The sequence below is a fragment of the Polyodon spathula genome, chromosome 15 (genome assembly GCF_017654505.1).
Source record: "Polyodon spathula isolate WHYD16114869_AA chromosome 15, ASM1765450v1, whole genome shotgun sequence".
In the NCBI taxonomy this organism is placed as follows: domain Eukaryota; kingdom Metazoa; phylum Chordata; class Actinopteri; order Acipenseriformes; family Polyodontidae; genus Polyodon; species Polyodon spathula.
In genome coordinates, this window is record NC_054548.1 from 22,242,744 (window position 1) to 22,256,298 (window position 13,555).

At 37.4% G+C, this 13,555-nt stretch overlaps 1 protein-coding gene across 1 annotated transcript; it reads right to left on the reverse strand.

Moving 5' to 3' along the window:
• Positions 1-2,918: 2,918 nt before the first annotated feature.
• On the reverse strand, positions 2,919-5,909 carry LOC121327559 (ileal sodium/bile acid cotransporter-like; the record flags this gene model as incomplete). Its single annotated transcript, XM_041271645.1, has 5 exons — positions 2,919-3,221; positions 3,789-3,964; positions 4,196-4,284; positions 4,536-4,654; positions 5,536-5,909. Coding segments are annotated over 5 exons (924 nt in total), but the record flags the coding sequence as incomplete, so codon positions are not given.
• Positions 5,910-13,555: the final 7,646 nt, after the last annotated feature.

Here is a 13,555-nt window from a genome sequence, read left to right on the forward strand (position 1 = left end):
TTTTGGTGTGTTTTATTTTTTGTTGCTCTGAATACATTATTTTTAAATTAATTAAATAAAATAAAATAAATAAGTTTGTACTGAAATGTTATAAGAATGAGCACAATTTTAATTGAAAGGGATTGCCATTAAAGAAATGATTCCATGTAACATGCCTGGCATGCAGTCCATTCACTATGTAGGTCTCCCGTACAGTTCTGAATGAAGCACATGTTATATCAAGACATGTATTTTCATGTAATTCTCTGGACTTTCCTGTCATTAACCACATGACCCTGCACTGCTGAAGTGAAATGACCTACTATAAAGGCATGCAAAATGAGAGATCCCTTTAACTTACAATTATATCATAAACATTCATTTTTTTAAATGAACATACCTGTATTGCTTTCAAACCTGATATCAACATTGAAATATTAATAATTATTTGATTTATCTATAAACTATTTAAGCCTTATTTTTTGTTTTATTTTTTTTAGGTGGTTACATCTCAAAGTAAGCTATCTTTGAAGAAAGCTGTTCTGCCACAGAAGAAGGGGTTGATTCTTAAGAAGAAATTAAAGGGACAGAGCTCTACAAGCTTCTCAAGTGCAAGATGTTCAAATATATAGAAGCTGTGGGATGCAGGTATGATTCCTTTATGAAGATGTACTATATTACAGGGTTTACTGTTTTATAACTACTTCAGTCTGCTCATTTCTAATTTCATAAACCTGGAAGATTAGGAGCATTATTAATGAAAAAGACCAGTACTAAAGGTCAAGACAGAGTTGCATTTCCAAAGCTTTTTTTTTTTTTTTTTTTTTGTCTTTTAACAAAAAAATTTCAACAGACTATGAAAGAAACCTCAAGTGGAATCGATGTGCCAAAAACACTGTGAAGGAGGATGCTGCTGCTGATATTGACAGCATTTTGCAACAGTTGGTTTAAAAGCTATACAGGTTATGAGATGCAGTGATAATAACTGTAAAAACCTGCAATTCATGACACTGTGATAAATTAAACAAACTTGCATGGCCTTGCATTGGGAAACGTTTAATCTACTGGATGAAAGTAGAAAGTGTAAATACAGCCCGGTTCTGACATTAAATATCTAATGAGAAGCAAGCTTTTATGTTTTCATAACTTTAAACACTCCACCATAACTCTACTGGTAAAACGTCAAATTTAAATTCTCAAAGCTTTTGAAATGGAACCATTAATATGTATGCCTGACCCTAGTGTCTATTTCAGTGTTCTGAATAGTGGCTGGTGTAAATACTGCATCTCTTTAACTGTATTTATCCAGTTGATAACATTACTATACATAACAAACGAATCAATAATTAAAGTGATTAGAAAACCATTACTGGATTATGCGGTCTTTACATGCTGGAAGGGCTTGTGCACTCTCTGTTCCTCCCCCGTAAACACAAGAATAAAATGCACACAAAACATTTTGGAGCAGAAACCACGTTGAGTGATTTATTTGTTATCATTTATTATTGTAGAAAAAATCTAAACAATTTGTATTTCTAGCTGTAAAAAAATATTTATGCAGGTTAGCTCATTTAAGTTCCAGGGTCTTATTGTAATAAAACAAGTTTTAAAAATAAATACAGTAATCCGTCACCTATCTGCCCAAGCCGCTTGTCAGCCATGATCACCCTCTTCAGCAACGTTAGTTTATTATTGAACAGAGAAAATTAGTTTAGATACTGCAGATCCTACCAAAGTTTTCGTATACTGTATTGCATGTGATCCATGCTCTGCCACTGCTGGTAGTGTCACGTGAGTTGTTCAGTATAAATCTTGCTCGCCTGCGGGGCGTATCAACTTTAACCTCCGTCTCGATCTCCTGCCTGTCACTCAGCAGCGAATACACACACCCACACGGCAGACAACTACCATGTTTCTTTCTAAACAAGGGATTTAGGGGAGCTCCCTAGTAAAAGCTGAATCCCAAAACAATAATTTTGTGAATATGTAACTGTTACAGCTGTGTATAGTGGTATTTAAAACAGGATTCATTCATTTGCCTTTTTACACATCCACCCTTACTCTAGTCCCAGCGCATTCGGATATGTGACGGATTACTGTATGTGAAACCAGTCATACATAGCAATGCTTAATATGTTTAAATTAAATGTCCACAGTTACCTACTGTGTATTATGACTTGCTCACTGCAATACATTCGGTGCTGAACACCAGCTCAGTTCACTTCACGTGTATCACAATACAGTACAATAGTGCTTTAATATAACAAATTGAACATAGGTTTTTGAAGTATAAGAAGTGCAGCCCAGATACTTATTTGTAAACTGGATCAGCATGAACTGGTTTACTTCAGTTTGATTCACAACCGAGTGTGTTTGCCATCTACAACATTGTCTTCAATGTGAAAACCTTCGTTCTTTATGGCATGCAATGATGGTATTGCATCCTGTGTTTTTTCTTCATCCTCACCACTGGAACAACATTTCTTGTAAATCCGAAAACCTAAATTGAAACATATTTTTTAGAAATCTTTACTGCAATCACATTTTAAGTCAAGTTACCACTGTTGTAATGAAATGGTTTTACAGGGAAGCATAGAAAACTTTCATGTGTTAGGAAAGAAGAATCTGTTCAAAACTTTGTGGCTTCAAAAAAGAGAGACTTATCAAGTACTTTGAGTTTCGTGAAGTAAGTAATAGTATTCATTAGATGCATAGGACATGGGAAGACGGTAACTTTATCACACATTGTTCACAAGAAACAGGGTTAACAGTCAATGTTAAAATGTAATTGTATTGGTTTAGCTATTACCCATTTTTGGTGTAACCAGTTAGCAATAGAGCTATCACTGATAATACTGGATGTTTTACTTAAATGACACAGATTTAAGATCTGTTGCCCTTTCAAGGTTACTTCATACTTAAATCATATGAGTGAAATTCTTAATTTCTGTGGTAGTGCAACTGTCTGGCAATCTAAGGGTGACTAATTGCCAGAGTTTTATTTTTCTGAAACAAGAGTGAGATGTCAACCAGCCTTGAGAATCCTCAATATCTGGAGAAATTAATTTTTCAAACACTACTCACCAGCAATTATAAAAGCTGCAAATGCCATCTGGAAAATACTATAGATTAGTGGGAAGCTGAACATCACTTCCAACTCTTCAGGACTAAAGGATAGCTGGATAATGGTGCTACATAACTGAGAATTCTGGAAACCAGTCTCTATGGCTATGGTACGACATCTGCAAAAAAAAAAAAAAAATGTAGCCAACATTAATATCACTATTTATAACTACTGCAACATCTAGTCATTTAATAATAGCAAGTTGTACTAAAATATGATAACTGAAACTGTTGTATCGGAAATACATTTCAGGGAATTTAACTTTTCTGGTGAGCTAATCAGTAATTCATAAAATAAAATGCATATGAATACTAAATGTGCCAGTGTGATGGTTCTGGTTTAGGCTGTGAGGTATGTTAAGGAAGTGTTAACTACTTTATATTGAACCTGCAAATAAAATATACCTTGTTTTGTCAAAAACATTTTGAGTGATTCTAAATTCTAAATGAACCTAAATTGTAATACTTAGAATTGTATCACCAGTTCAAGATCGTAGCGTACATATCGCTTTCTGAGAGAAAAAAAAAAAAAAAAAAAAAAAAAAAAAAAACATTGTAACTAACATTTTGGTTTTGAGCATAAAAACATTGAAAATTTTTATCAGCCATCAGATTTGATAACGATAATTGATTATTTATTTATTTTTTTTCCATTTAATAGCAGTTTCTGATGAAACCAGCTTTACCTGTAGTATGGCTGTCCAACTAATCTTGCCAGAAAGAATCCAAAAGCGAATCCAACAGCTGGATATATTACTCCAATAATCCATAGTGTAGGAGAAATGACCCAGGAAGACTGATACAACACCCCTCCAACTACAGCAATGCCTGCTATCAATATTGCCCCAGATATAGAACCAACCTGTGGAAAACAAACAAAAAAAGTTAATTGTAGCACACATGTTGGCATGTTTTATGTGTTTTTTTACTGCCTCCCTGTTTTCAAAGCAGTATGAATCTTGCTTTGACTTTTTGGATATAAATTGAACTCCCAAACTAGTGCAGTGTACTTCCTATAGAGAACATAGTTTGTGCAATGCTTGAAAAAAAAAAAAAAAAAGAACTGCAGTGCAAATTGCATATTCTCACTTACCTTAAGTATGGTCTTTGCCTTTTTTGGCCACTTGTGCTTCACATAAATTCCTAATCCGACTGGAATAAGGAGGGTAACTAATGTAATACCTACAAAATGAAGAGTAACACCACTGAATTGACTAAAGTTTCCAACAGAACTAGTTTAAAAATTGGAATAGTGCATGGTTTAAACTATTGTTCGACTTTATATTGTATATTAAAAAAAATATTGCAGCCAAAGACTTTAGTTTGCATGTTACATATATGGTACAGTATTATCCACGCCATTAGAGGTGGAAAGACTTAAGTCTTAATACCATTTTTGAATGTAAATTGTAATCATTTATTTTATAACTTACCTATGCTGTCATAAGGTATTTGGATTGCATCTGTATCAGTCCACATTTTAGTGTAGATAAAAAGACATAACGGCATCATCCCCATTGCCAGAATTGTAGAACATGCTGTCATGCTTATACTGTAACAATATAAAGAAACAGAAATAGTGTTACAACTGTCTCAATAGAAAAAATATATATATATATATATATATATATCTATATAATTATATATAATATATATATATATATATATATATAATATATATATCTATATATATATATATATATATGGTATATTTTTATTAAGTCAATTTAATTAACCAAATTTAATCACAGATGTGTCAAACATACTGTAAGCTTTGAATTAAAAGTGTATCAAACTCTCAGACAAGGCTTACATATAGCTAGTTCTAATCCGGATGAATTCAACACATGCCCTGGACTGTATCACAGGTCATAACATTGGGTTGTGTGTGCAAAAGTGGTAGATGACTGGTTGAATTATATGACATTCATATAGTAGATAGTGAGGAGACATGGGGGAGCAGAGGGAAGCAATTTAAATGTGTTTCTTTCTGAAAGAGATGAGATGGGGGTTTTGGGGGTTACGTGATGTTCTGCACGTAGGCTTGAAATGTTAATGTTAATATATATAATATATATATATATATATATATATATATATATATATATTCTGTATGTTGCTGTGACTCTGTGCTCAGACATACCATCTCGCTCACACAAATGTATCTCTGATGCGAGATTAGGGCTCAGAAACAAAACATCTACACAAATGTCAGCTCAGACAAACCATCTCAGACGTTTTAACACCATTTTAACAAGCCCTAGTTTATGACAATTTAGACAGACAATATGCTTATAACTATATGTAGAATACTATATTTACAGCAGCATTTGGGATTTTCTGGGACTATGCAGGTAGGAATTGCACAGCTGACCCCAAAATGGCATGCACAGAAATTCATAATAAAAGTGTTAAAAAGTGATATTTGCTTACCTGAGATCCATATCTCCATCCACCCAATATGAAATAATGTTGGACCCTGTTCCACCAGGACAGCAACCCATTATCATAACTGCTATTGCTTGAATCGGCTGAACTTGGAAGGCAAGTGACAACAGAAAGGCTGCAAGAGGCATAATGCCAAATTGGCACAGGAACCCTACAAAGATACCCCACGGTCTCTTGATATGTCCCCATAGCTTTGTTGCCTCCACAGTACAGCCCATAGAGAACATCACCATGGCCAGCAAAATTGTTAACACGGTACTTAAAGCCAAGCTCAGAATATTGTTATAATTACTGATTGGTACCAAGCAAGATGTTCCGTTGCACACTGTGGCATTTACAGAGCACATCATTTTTGCTGTAAATAATAATAATAATAATAATAATAATAATAATAATAATAATAATAATAATAATAATAATAATAATAATAATTCTTCACTGGCTTGCAGACTGAAGTTATCCGATATGAGTGGAACGATGGAAGTTGTGACTCTTCTGCCCAAAAATGAAAATGTTAATCTGCACCTTCTGTTCCCAGCCTTTTAAACAGTTGAAGACAATTAAAAAAAGCAATGAACTTTTTTTTTTTTATGAGTTCACCCTCAGAAATGTGACAAAATGAATGTCATTGTTTAAACTTCAAGAAATGAATCATAAAGTTACATAAATGTCATTGCCAATTATTTTATTGTACATGACCTTATATTTTATTGTGTCATTACAGGTACTGAATTGTATCACAGGTTAAAATTATTTAAACACAGCAAAGACTGCATAGGATATAGATAATACTAGGTGTGTCATAAAAGTCCAGTATTTCCTTGTACATGCATGTGTTGAGAAGGAAAGATGAAGAGGATGGAATCTAAAAGGTTCTCATGATTTCTGCTTGGAATGTTATTGACCCCTGTTGTAATGTTTTCCACACACAGCACCATTTACTGTAGATTCCTTTTGGTACATTTAGACAACTGTATTACTTCAAAATGATCTTCTAACTAGACAATGACAACTTACTATTATGTATAGTCCATTGTCAAGTTGAACAGTGTTATACTACTGTATGTATAATTTATGTGAATGATACAATAATTATTTGTTTGCTCGTTGGTTGCAGCCTTGTACTAAACTATTGCATTTTTTTAAGGATACATTAATAGTAAATATGATTAAAGGTTAAGACAATATACAGTAAGTAACATATAACACTATCGCCTATTGTGCTGCAGTGTAACCCATTCAACTTCTTCTGTCAGGTCGGAGACCTCTTTATTTTGCTGTGTTGTTATGTTTAGTGATGTTAATAATGAGATTAATAAAACATCCCTGTGGGAAAACAACTGCAGGAGTTAAAGGGAAGCAGTAATTAGACAGTTTAGATTAATAAAATAGATCCCTTTGTAATATATACTCTTCTCCAATCAGTCTCCATTGAGCTTCTTCCTACTGAATCAGCCATTTACTCTTTAGATTGCATTAGAAAAGCTGCTGTGCTATACTTCTTGAATGACTATCCATGCATTATTCTGCATGTCTCAGCATCTTTATCTACAGCTTTTGCATTTTTATCCAGTATTTCACCTATGCAGGTTTTTTGATAATTGCTAGCACATCCTTGTAAAGATCATGCTGATTGAATTTATATGGTATCTTTATCTACATCTTCAAGTCATGCCACAAATTTTAAATTGGGTTTAGGTCAGCACTCTGACTGGGCCACTCATGGACATTTACCTATTTGTTCCTTAGCAATTCCAGAGTAGCTTTGGCTGTGTGGTTTGGGTCATGTCATGCTGAAAGATGAACTTCCGTCCCAGTTTCAACTTTCTTGCAGAGGGCAGCAGGTTTTCCTCAAGGACTTCTCTGTACTTTGCTCCATTCATTTTCTCTTCTATCCTGACAAGTGCTCCAGTACCCTCTGGTGAGAAACATCCCCATAACATGATGCTGCCACCACCATGCTTCACAGTAGGGATGGTGTTCTTTGGGTGATGCGCTGTGTTGGGTTTGCGCCAAACATAAAGCTTTACATTTAGACTAAAAAGTTCCATTTTAGTTTTGTCAGACCACAAAACTTTTTACCACATGGCTACAGAATCTCCTGATTATTTTTTGAGTGGGCTTTTCTTCAGTAATGGCTTCCTTCTTGCCACCCTACCATACAGGCCAGATTTGTGGAGTGCTTGGAATATTGTTGTCACATGCACACTTTGACCAGTCTTGGCCATAAAAGCCTGTAGCTCTTGCAAAGTTGCCATTAGCCTCTTGGTAGCCTCTCTGATCAGTCTCCTTCTTTGCTCAATCATCCAGTTTGGTGAGGCAGCCTGATCTAGGCAGGGTCTTGGTGGTGACATACACCTTCCACTTCTTAATAATCATCTTTTTTTCTTTATTCCCATCCCCTGATCTGTGCCTTCAACAACTTTGTTCCACAGTTCTTTTGAAAGCACCTTGGTGCTCATGGTTGAGTCTCTGCTTTGAAATGCATTACCTAGCAGAGAACCCACAGGAACTGTTGAATTTATCCTGAAATCACATGAATCACTACAATTTAACACAGACGGAGGCCACTTAACTTGGTGTGTAATTTTGAAGGCGACTGGTTACACCTGAGCTAATTTAAGATTGCTATTACAAGTGTGGTGGACACTTATCCAACAGAGCTATTTCTTTTTAATTAATATTCTACAAATTTCTAGAATATTTTCTTCACTTGGAAGTTGTGGGGTAGGATGTGTAGATAAATGATGATATATATATATATATATATATATATATATATATATATATATATATATATATATATATATATATATATATATATATATATATATTGTGTGTGTGTGTGTGTGTGTATTTTATTTTTTATTTTTTAATGCATTTTAATTCCAGGCTATAAGGCAACAAAACATAAAAATTTTGAGAGGGGGTGTAGACATTCTATACTTACTGTATACATCGTGATAATTGTGGTAGGCCCAGGATTGACAGTAATAGAGATTTAAGTTTTTCTGTTTTAACTAAACCACACACAATGCCAAGTTGAGCATCACTAGATTGTTCTCTTTGCATTGTCATTTAACTGGGGATACTTGTATGATTCACCTTTTTTTTTTGGTTTATGATCTAAAGTTGTACCAGTGCTTCATAAACCACATTTTAAGTCATTGTCTATTTGCGATCTAAAAAGGTTATCAATCCACGACATACTGTACCCTACAAGGAATGGCTGAGGGAAACAGCCTACGGTGTGACTCTGTATGACCTTTTGGACATCCAGGATGTGCCTCAAAAGTTCTCCCTGCTTTGCCTTGTCAATTTTGGTAATCACAAGCTGTAGAAAGTAAACCAATTGTGTACACTCCATAAGGGAATCCTGACTGTATGATGAATTATACAAAACTCTGCTTGAACACACATTCATCATTGCTGTGTAAACAGCGAATCACTTTGTATGTATTTCATATGAAAGAACTGACAATGTCAGCCACACTAAGGAGCAACACTTGAGTGCTAAGACTCTTTTAATTGTCTAGGCGACACTGTAGTTTATCCTGCCATTCATAATTAAAAACACAAACCATAGTCACTACACAACTTCCCACGCATTTAGTCTTTTTATGCCGAAATGATAAATATCAGCACTTGGAATGTGAAGGTGTCGGTTTTTAGGTCCCAGCTCAGTCCTAGGCCGAGGTTCAGATCTTTAAAATCCTTCGCCTGGTCTTTGTAAGGGAATGCCTTCATCACCTCCACACTGTTGGAGGCTATTTTGTGCAGTCTTAGGTTGGAGTTGACTGGCAGTGATTGGGCCCTTTTTAGTAGACTGTAGGCAGTAATTTGAGCCCGTCATCCACGTAGAAGTCCCTCTCTATGAAGTGTCTGGTGTCAGCACCGTGGTCTCGCTCTCCTTCTTGTACTATACGTTTGAGACCGTAGATGGTGACTGCTGGAGATGGGCTGTTGCCGAAGACGTGTTTCTTCATTCTGTACTCAACCACGTCCTTGTTGATGTTATTGTCATGGTACTACAGGAACTGTAGGAAGTTTCTATCTTCTTCTCTGACACTGAAGCAGTAGAACATCTGTATGTTGGCTGTGATAGCTACTGGTTCTTTCCTGAAGTAAGTAAGCACACCTAGGAGGCTGTTGTTAAGGTCGGGACCTGATAGCAGACCATCATTTAGCGAGGTGCCATGCAGTTGTGTGCTGGAGTCAAATACCACTCTGATTTGGCCAGGTTTCTGTGGGTGATAAACGCCAAACGTTGGAAGATACCAGCATTCCTCACCTTCTTTTAGAGGGGGTGCTAGCTTTGCATGATGGTTAATGAACATGTCCTGCATGACGTTGATGAAGTGACCTTTCATTTCAAGTTTCTTCTTCATTGTGTGGCGCAGTGAGACGACTAAGGGCCTACTCTTTGTTGTTTGGTAGGCGGTGCCTAGGAGTGCTGAATGGGAGAGGGGTGACCCAGCTGTTGGCGTCATCCTTCCGGAACTCTCTCTCCATCATCTTTAAGAAGACTTAATCTTCTATGGAGTTGGCTAGTTTGTCGTCGTCTCTTGTCCGGAGAAAGACTGTATGTCCCAAGCTGTCTCGATCAACTGTATCTTTGGAGCTGTCGACGATGATATTTGGTCACAGGGTTTTTTTGGCTAATGTTATTGTCTACTTTTTCCCTCACCTGCATGTGGTTGGGGCATGGACTGAAAAATGAGGGGCATCCGTTCTCTAGAATACTGGTGGTGAAAGTTTTCACTGTTGACGGCTTGTGAGCGTTACCCAGGCAGCATACTACGACCCACCCAAGGTTGAGTCTCTACGTAGGGAACATTGTGAGGCCCATTGATCTGATTATGCACCTTGTGAACCCTTAAGATGTCTCTGCCCAGCAGGAGAAGAATATGCGCTTGGGGGTCTAATTCTGCGATCTGGTCTGCTACACACTTCAGGTGTGAGTGGTGATGAGCTGTAGCAGGTGTTAGTATTTCTGCCCTGTTGTTAAGCATCTCATTACACTCAATGAGGGTTGGGAGTGCTAGACTTATATTCCCATCACTTGCCTCCACTTGGCAGCCGTTAGCTCTTCTCCCCGCCGTCTCCACTACTCCTGCACATGTTCTTAGCGAGTATGGAGAGGCGTTCCCTTGGATGTTGAACAGCTTGAAGAACTCTGACTTAGCCAATGACCTGTTGCTTTGGTCGTCGATGATGGTGTATATCTTCACCACTTTTCTGGGTTGACCTTTAGGGTATACCTTTACTAGGTATATTTTTGAGCAGGATCTTGTGCTAAAGCCTGCACCGCAGACTGATGTGCATTGAGATGTGACTGCAGGTGTTGAAGTACTCACGTTTCGTTCTCCACTGTGATCTGAAGCAGGGGAGTGGGCTCCTGCAGTCTAAGGTGCTGGGCCTGGGTGGAGAAGAGTATTGTGGCTGCTGCTCTCACACTCTGTGCATTTAACTACAGACCTATAGTCTCTTGCTAGATGGGTGGAAGAGGTACAGCACTTGAAGCAAACACCATTCTCCTTGAGGTAGGCTTTACGTTCATCTAAAGGCTTTTCTCTGAAGCTCCGACATTTTCTGAGCGGTTGGGGTTTGTTGTGGATGGAACACTGACTGTCAAGGTCCTCCACTTTACTGTGCATCCCGTCGTCTGCGTGAGTGCGAAGTTGAGGACACTTAAGACTTGTGCACAGAGACAGGGGCTCTTGAATAGCTGTACCTATTAGTCGGTTTCTCTGAGTTGGACAGGCTGGCACTGGGTGTAGAGAGGACAAAGCTTGGGTCATTTCTTGTCCTTGCTTCGCGGCAGATGAAGCTGGCAAAGAAGGAGAAGGGAGGAAAGGGGACATTGTGATCTTTTTGTACCTTGATCCTTGTGACATCTACTTCTTCTGGAGGTTGAATGGTAGCTTCTCCAAAATGGGATTGATTCCCCATGCTGAGTCCAGGTAGGAGAGGCTTGGTAGGCCTCCATCCTCTTTCACTGACTGTAGCTCCATGAGCAGGTCTCCTAGCTCTCTCAGCTTTAGATGGTCTCTATTGGCATAGGGAAGCTCTCTTTCCTCTTGTACAGGACAGCTTCAGATGGTCTCTATTGGCGATTTTAGGGAAGCTCTCTATCCTCTTGTACAGGGCAGCTTCGACAACCTCTGGTGAACCGAAGCACTCCTCTAGCCTTATCCAGACCATCTTCAGCCCTTTGGTGGGGTGGTTTATGTGTACAATTCTGAGCCGCCTTACATGTTCAGAAGACTTGCTGCCCAGCCACTAAGCTTGTAGGTCCAGCTCCTGACTGGCTGTCAGCTCCAACCCTCTGATGGCATTGATGAACGAAGACTTCCACGACCTGTAGCTCTTCGGAACGTCATTGAAGTGGGAAAGGTCTGTGTTAACTAACTCTCAACGTGCCAGGTACTTGATGAAGTTAATCACTCCTGGTGCTTCATGCTGATGGGCTTGTGGTGTTGTGTTGCTAAGGGGGATGTGAAAATATGTTTCCGGATAGAAATACTCTGCCATTCTCTCATCGCTCCGGCGTGCATCATTCTGTTCTTCTTTGAAGCTGTGGGTGTGCAGGATAGTGTCTTCTTGACACCTCTGATGTGACAGGTTCAGGTCTGGAAATGTGTGTCACCTTGATTCTGATGTCCACTGCCATGTGGCAATAAAAAAGGTTGGTGTGGAACTACAATAGAGAAGCATACACAAATAAGAAAGTTAAATAACAGACACCTGCTAGACTAACATACATACATTTCTACATTGAAGCTAGCATAGATATAAATGAACGTCATGTGGATAAGTAACGTTAACATAACGCGTACTTACCTAGATAGATGGTGGTGTATAAAAGAGCCATTAACCTAACTTAATGTTACACAGAATTGCGTTACATATACTCGATTTGACATAAGCTACTAATTTACCAATTAGGTAAATTAGTAAAAAGTTTATGCTAATTAAATACTCACAGATAATGCTTAACCAAGCTATAACATAGATAGAAGTGAGATTTTGCTGCTGAGATGGCTTGTTTTGGAACTGTCAAAATGGTTACATAGCAACGATACAGTAAACAACGGTCACCTGTTCCTAGTGGCGAGGTGGCGCGAGGTAATATAATATACAACGTGCAAATAAAAAAAAAAAGTCATAGATTAATAAACTAAATTACACAGTATAAAACCAACATAGAAAATACACAGAGCAGTCATTACCCGTGAATAATAATATTATTTTATTTTATCAGTTCATGTCATTTTGCCAGAACATGTAGACAATAATACATTTCCATAAAATGTAAAATTACATTTATTCACGTACATTTTGTAGAACCAGACCAAACATGTACTGTAAATAGACATTTTGTAAAATTAGTAAAACGTTCTTGATAGTGTTGTAGCACTGTAATCTTTTTTTTCTTTTTTGGTGGGGGGGAGAGGGGGCATTTGTATTTGGCACCAAAGGCAGTTTAGAAAGTACATACATAAAATTAAATAAATAAATAAACAAACAGTAAACGGAAACATATGCCAATAGTAAATATAATAGATCAATATCACTATTTTATTAAGATAAATGTAAATGTTCTCCCCCCTTTTTTGACCTTATCGTGCTTTCAAAAGCCAATGTGTGCAATGCATTACAACATTAAACAAACCACATAAATACAGTCTGTATGTGATTGCCCTCTAGTGATACAAAGAAGTATAGCAATATCATTCCGTTCTTCAAATACACAGTCACCTTGGGACTTTCTTAGCCATATTGAAGGGAAAAACAAAAACAAAAGAAAAAGCAATATGCTCAGGTAGACTTTACACAGTTAATTTTATTAGCAATATCTAAAGGTCTAAATGATTTTGAGTTGTAATAGAAATGTCATAGCCTGATAAACAGCATTTTGATGAGTGTGTTTATACTGCCACTATAAAGTCCCAATCCATTGGAGGGAGCCTGGTTGCTGGGTGCTGCTGTCTTGTGAGAGCTA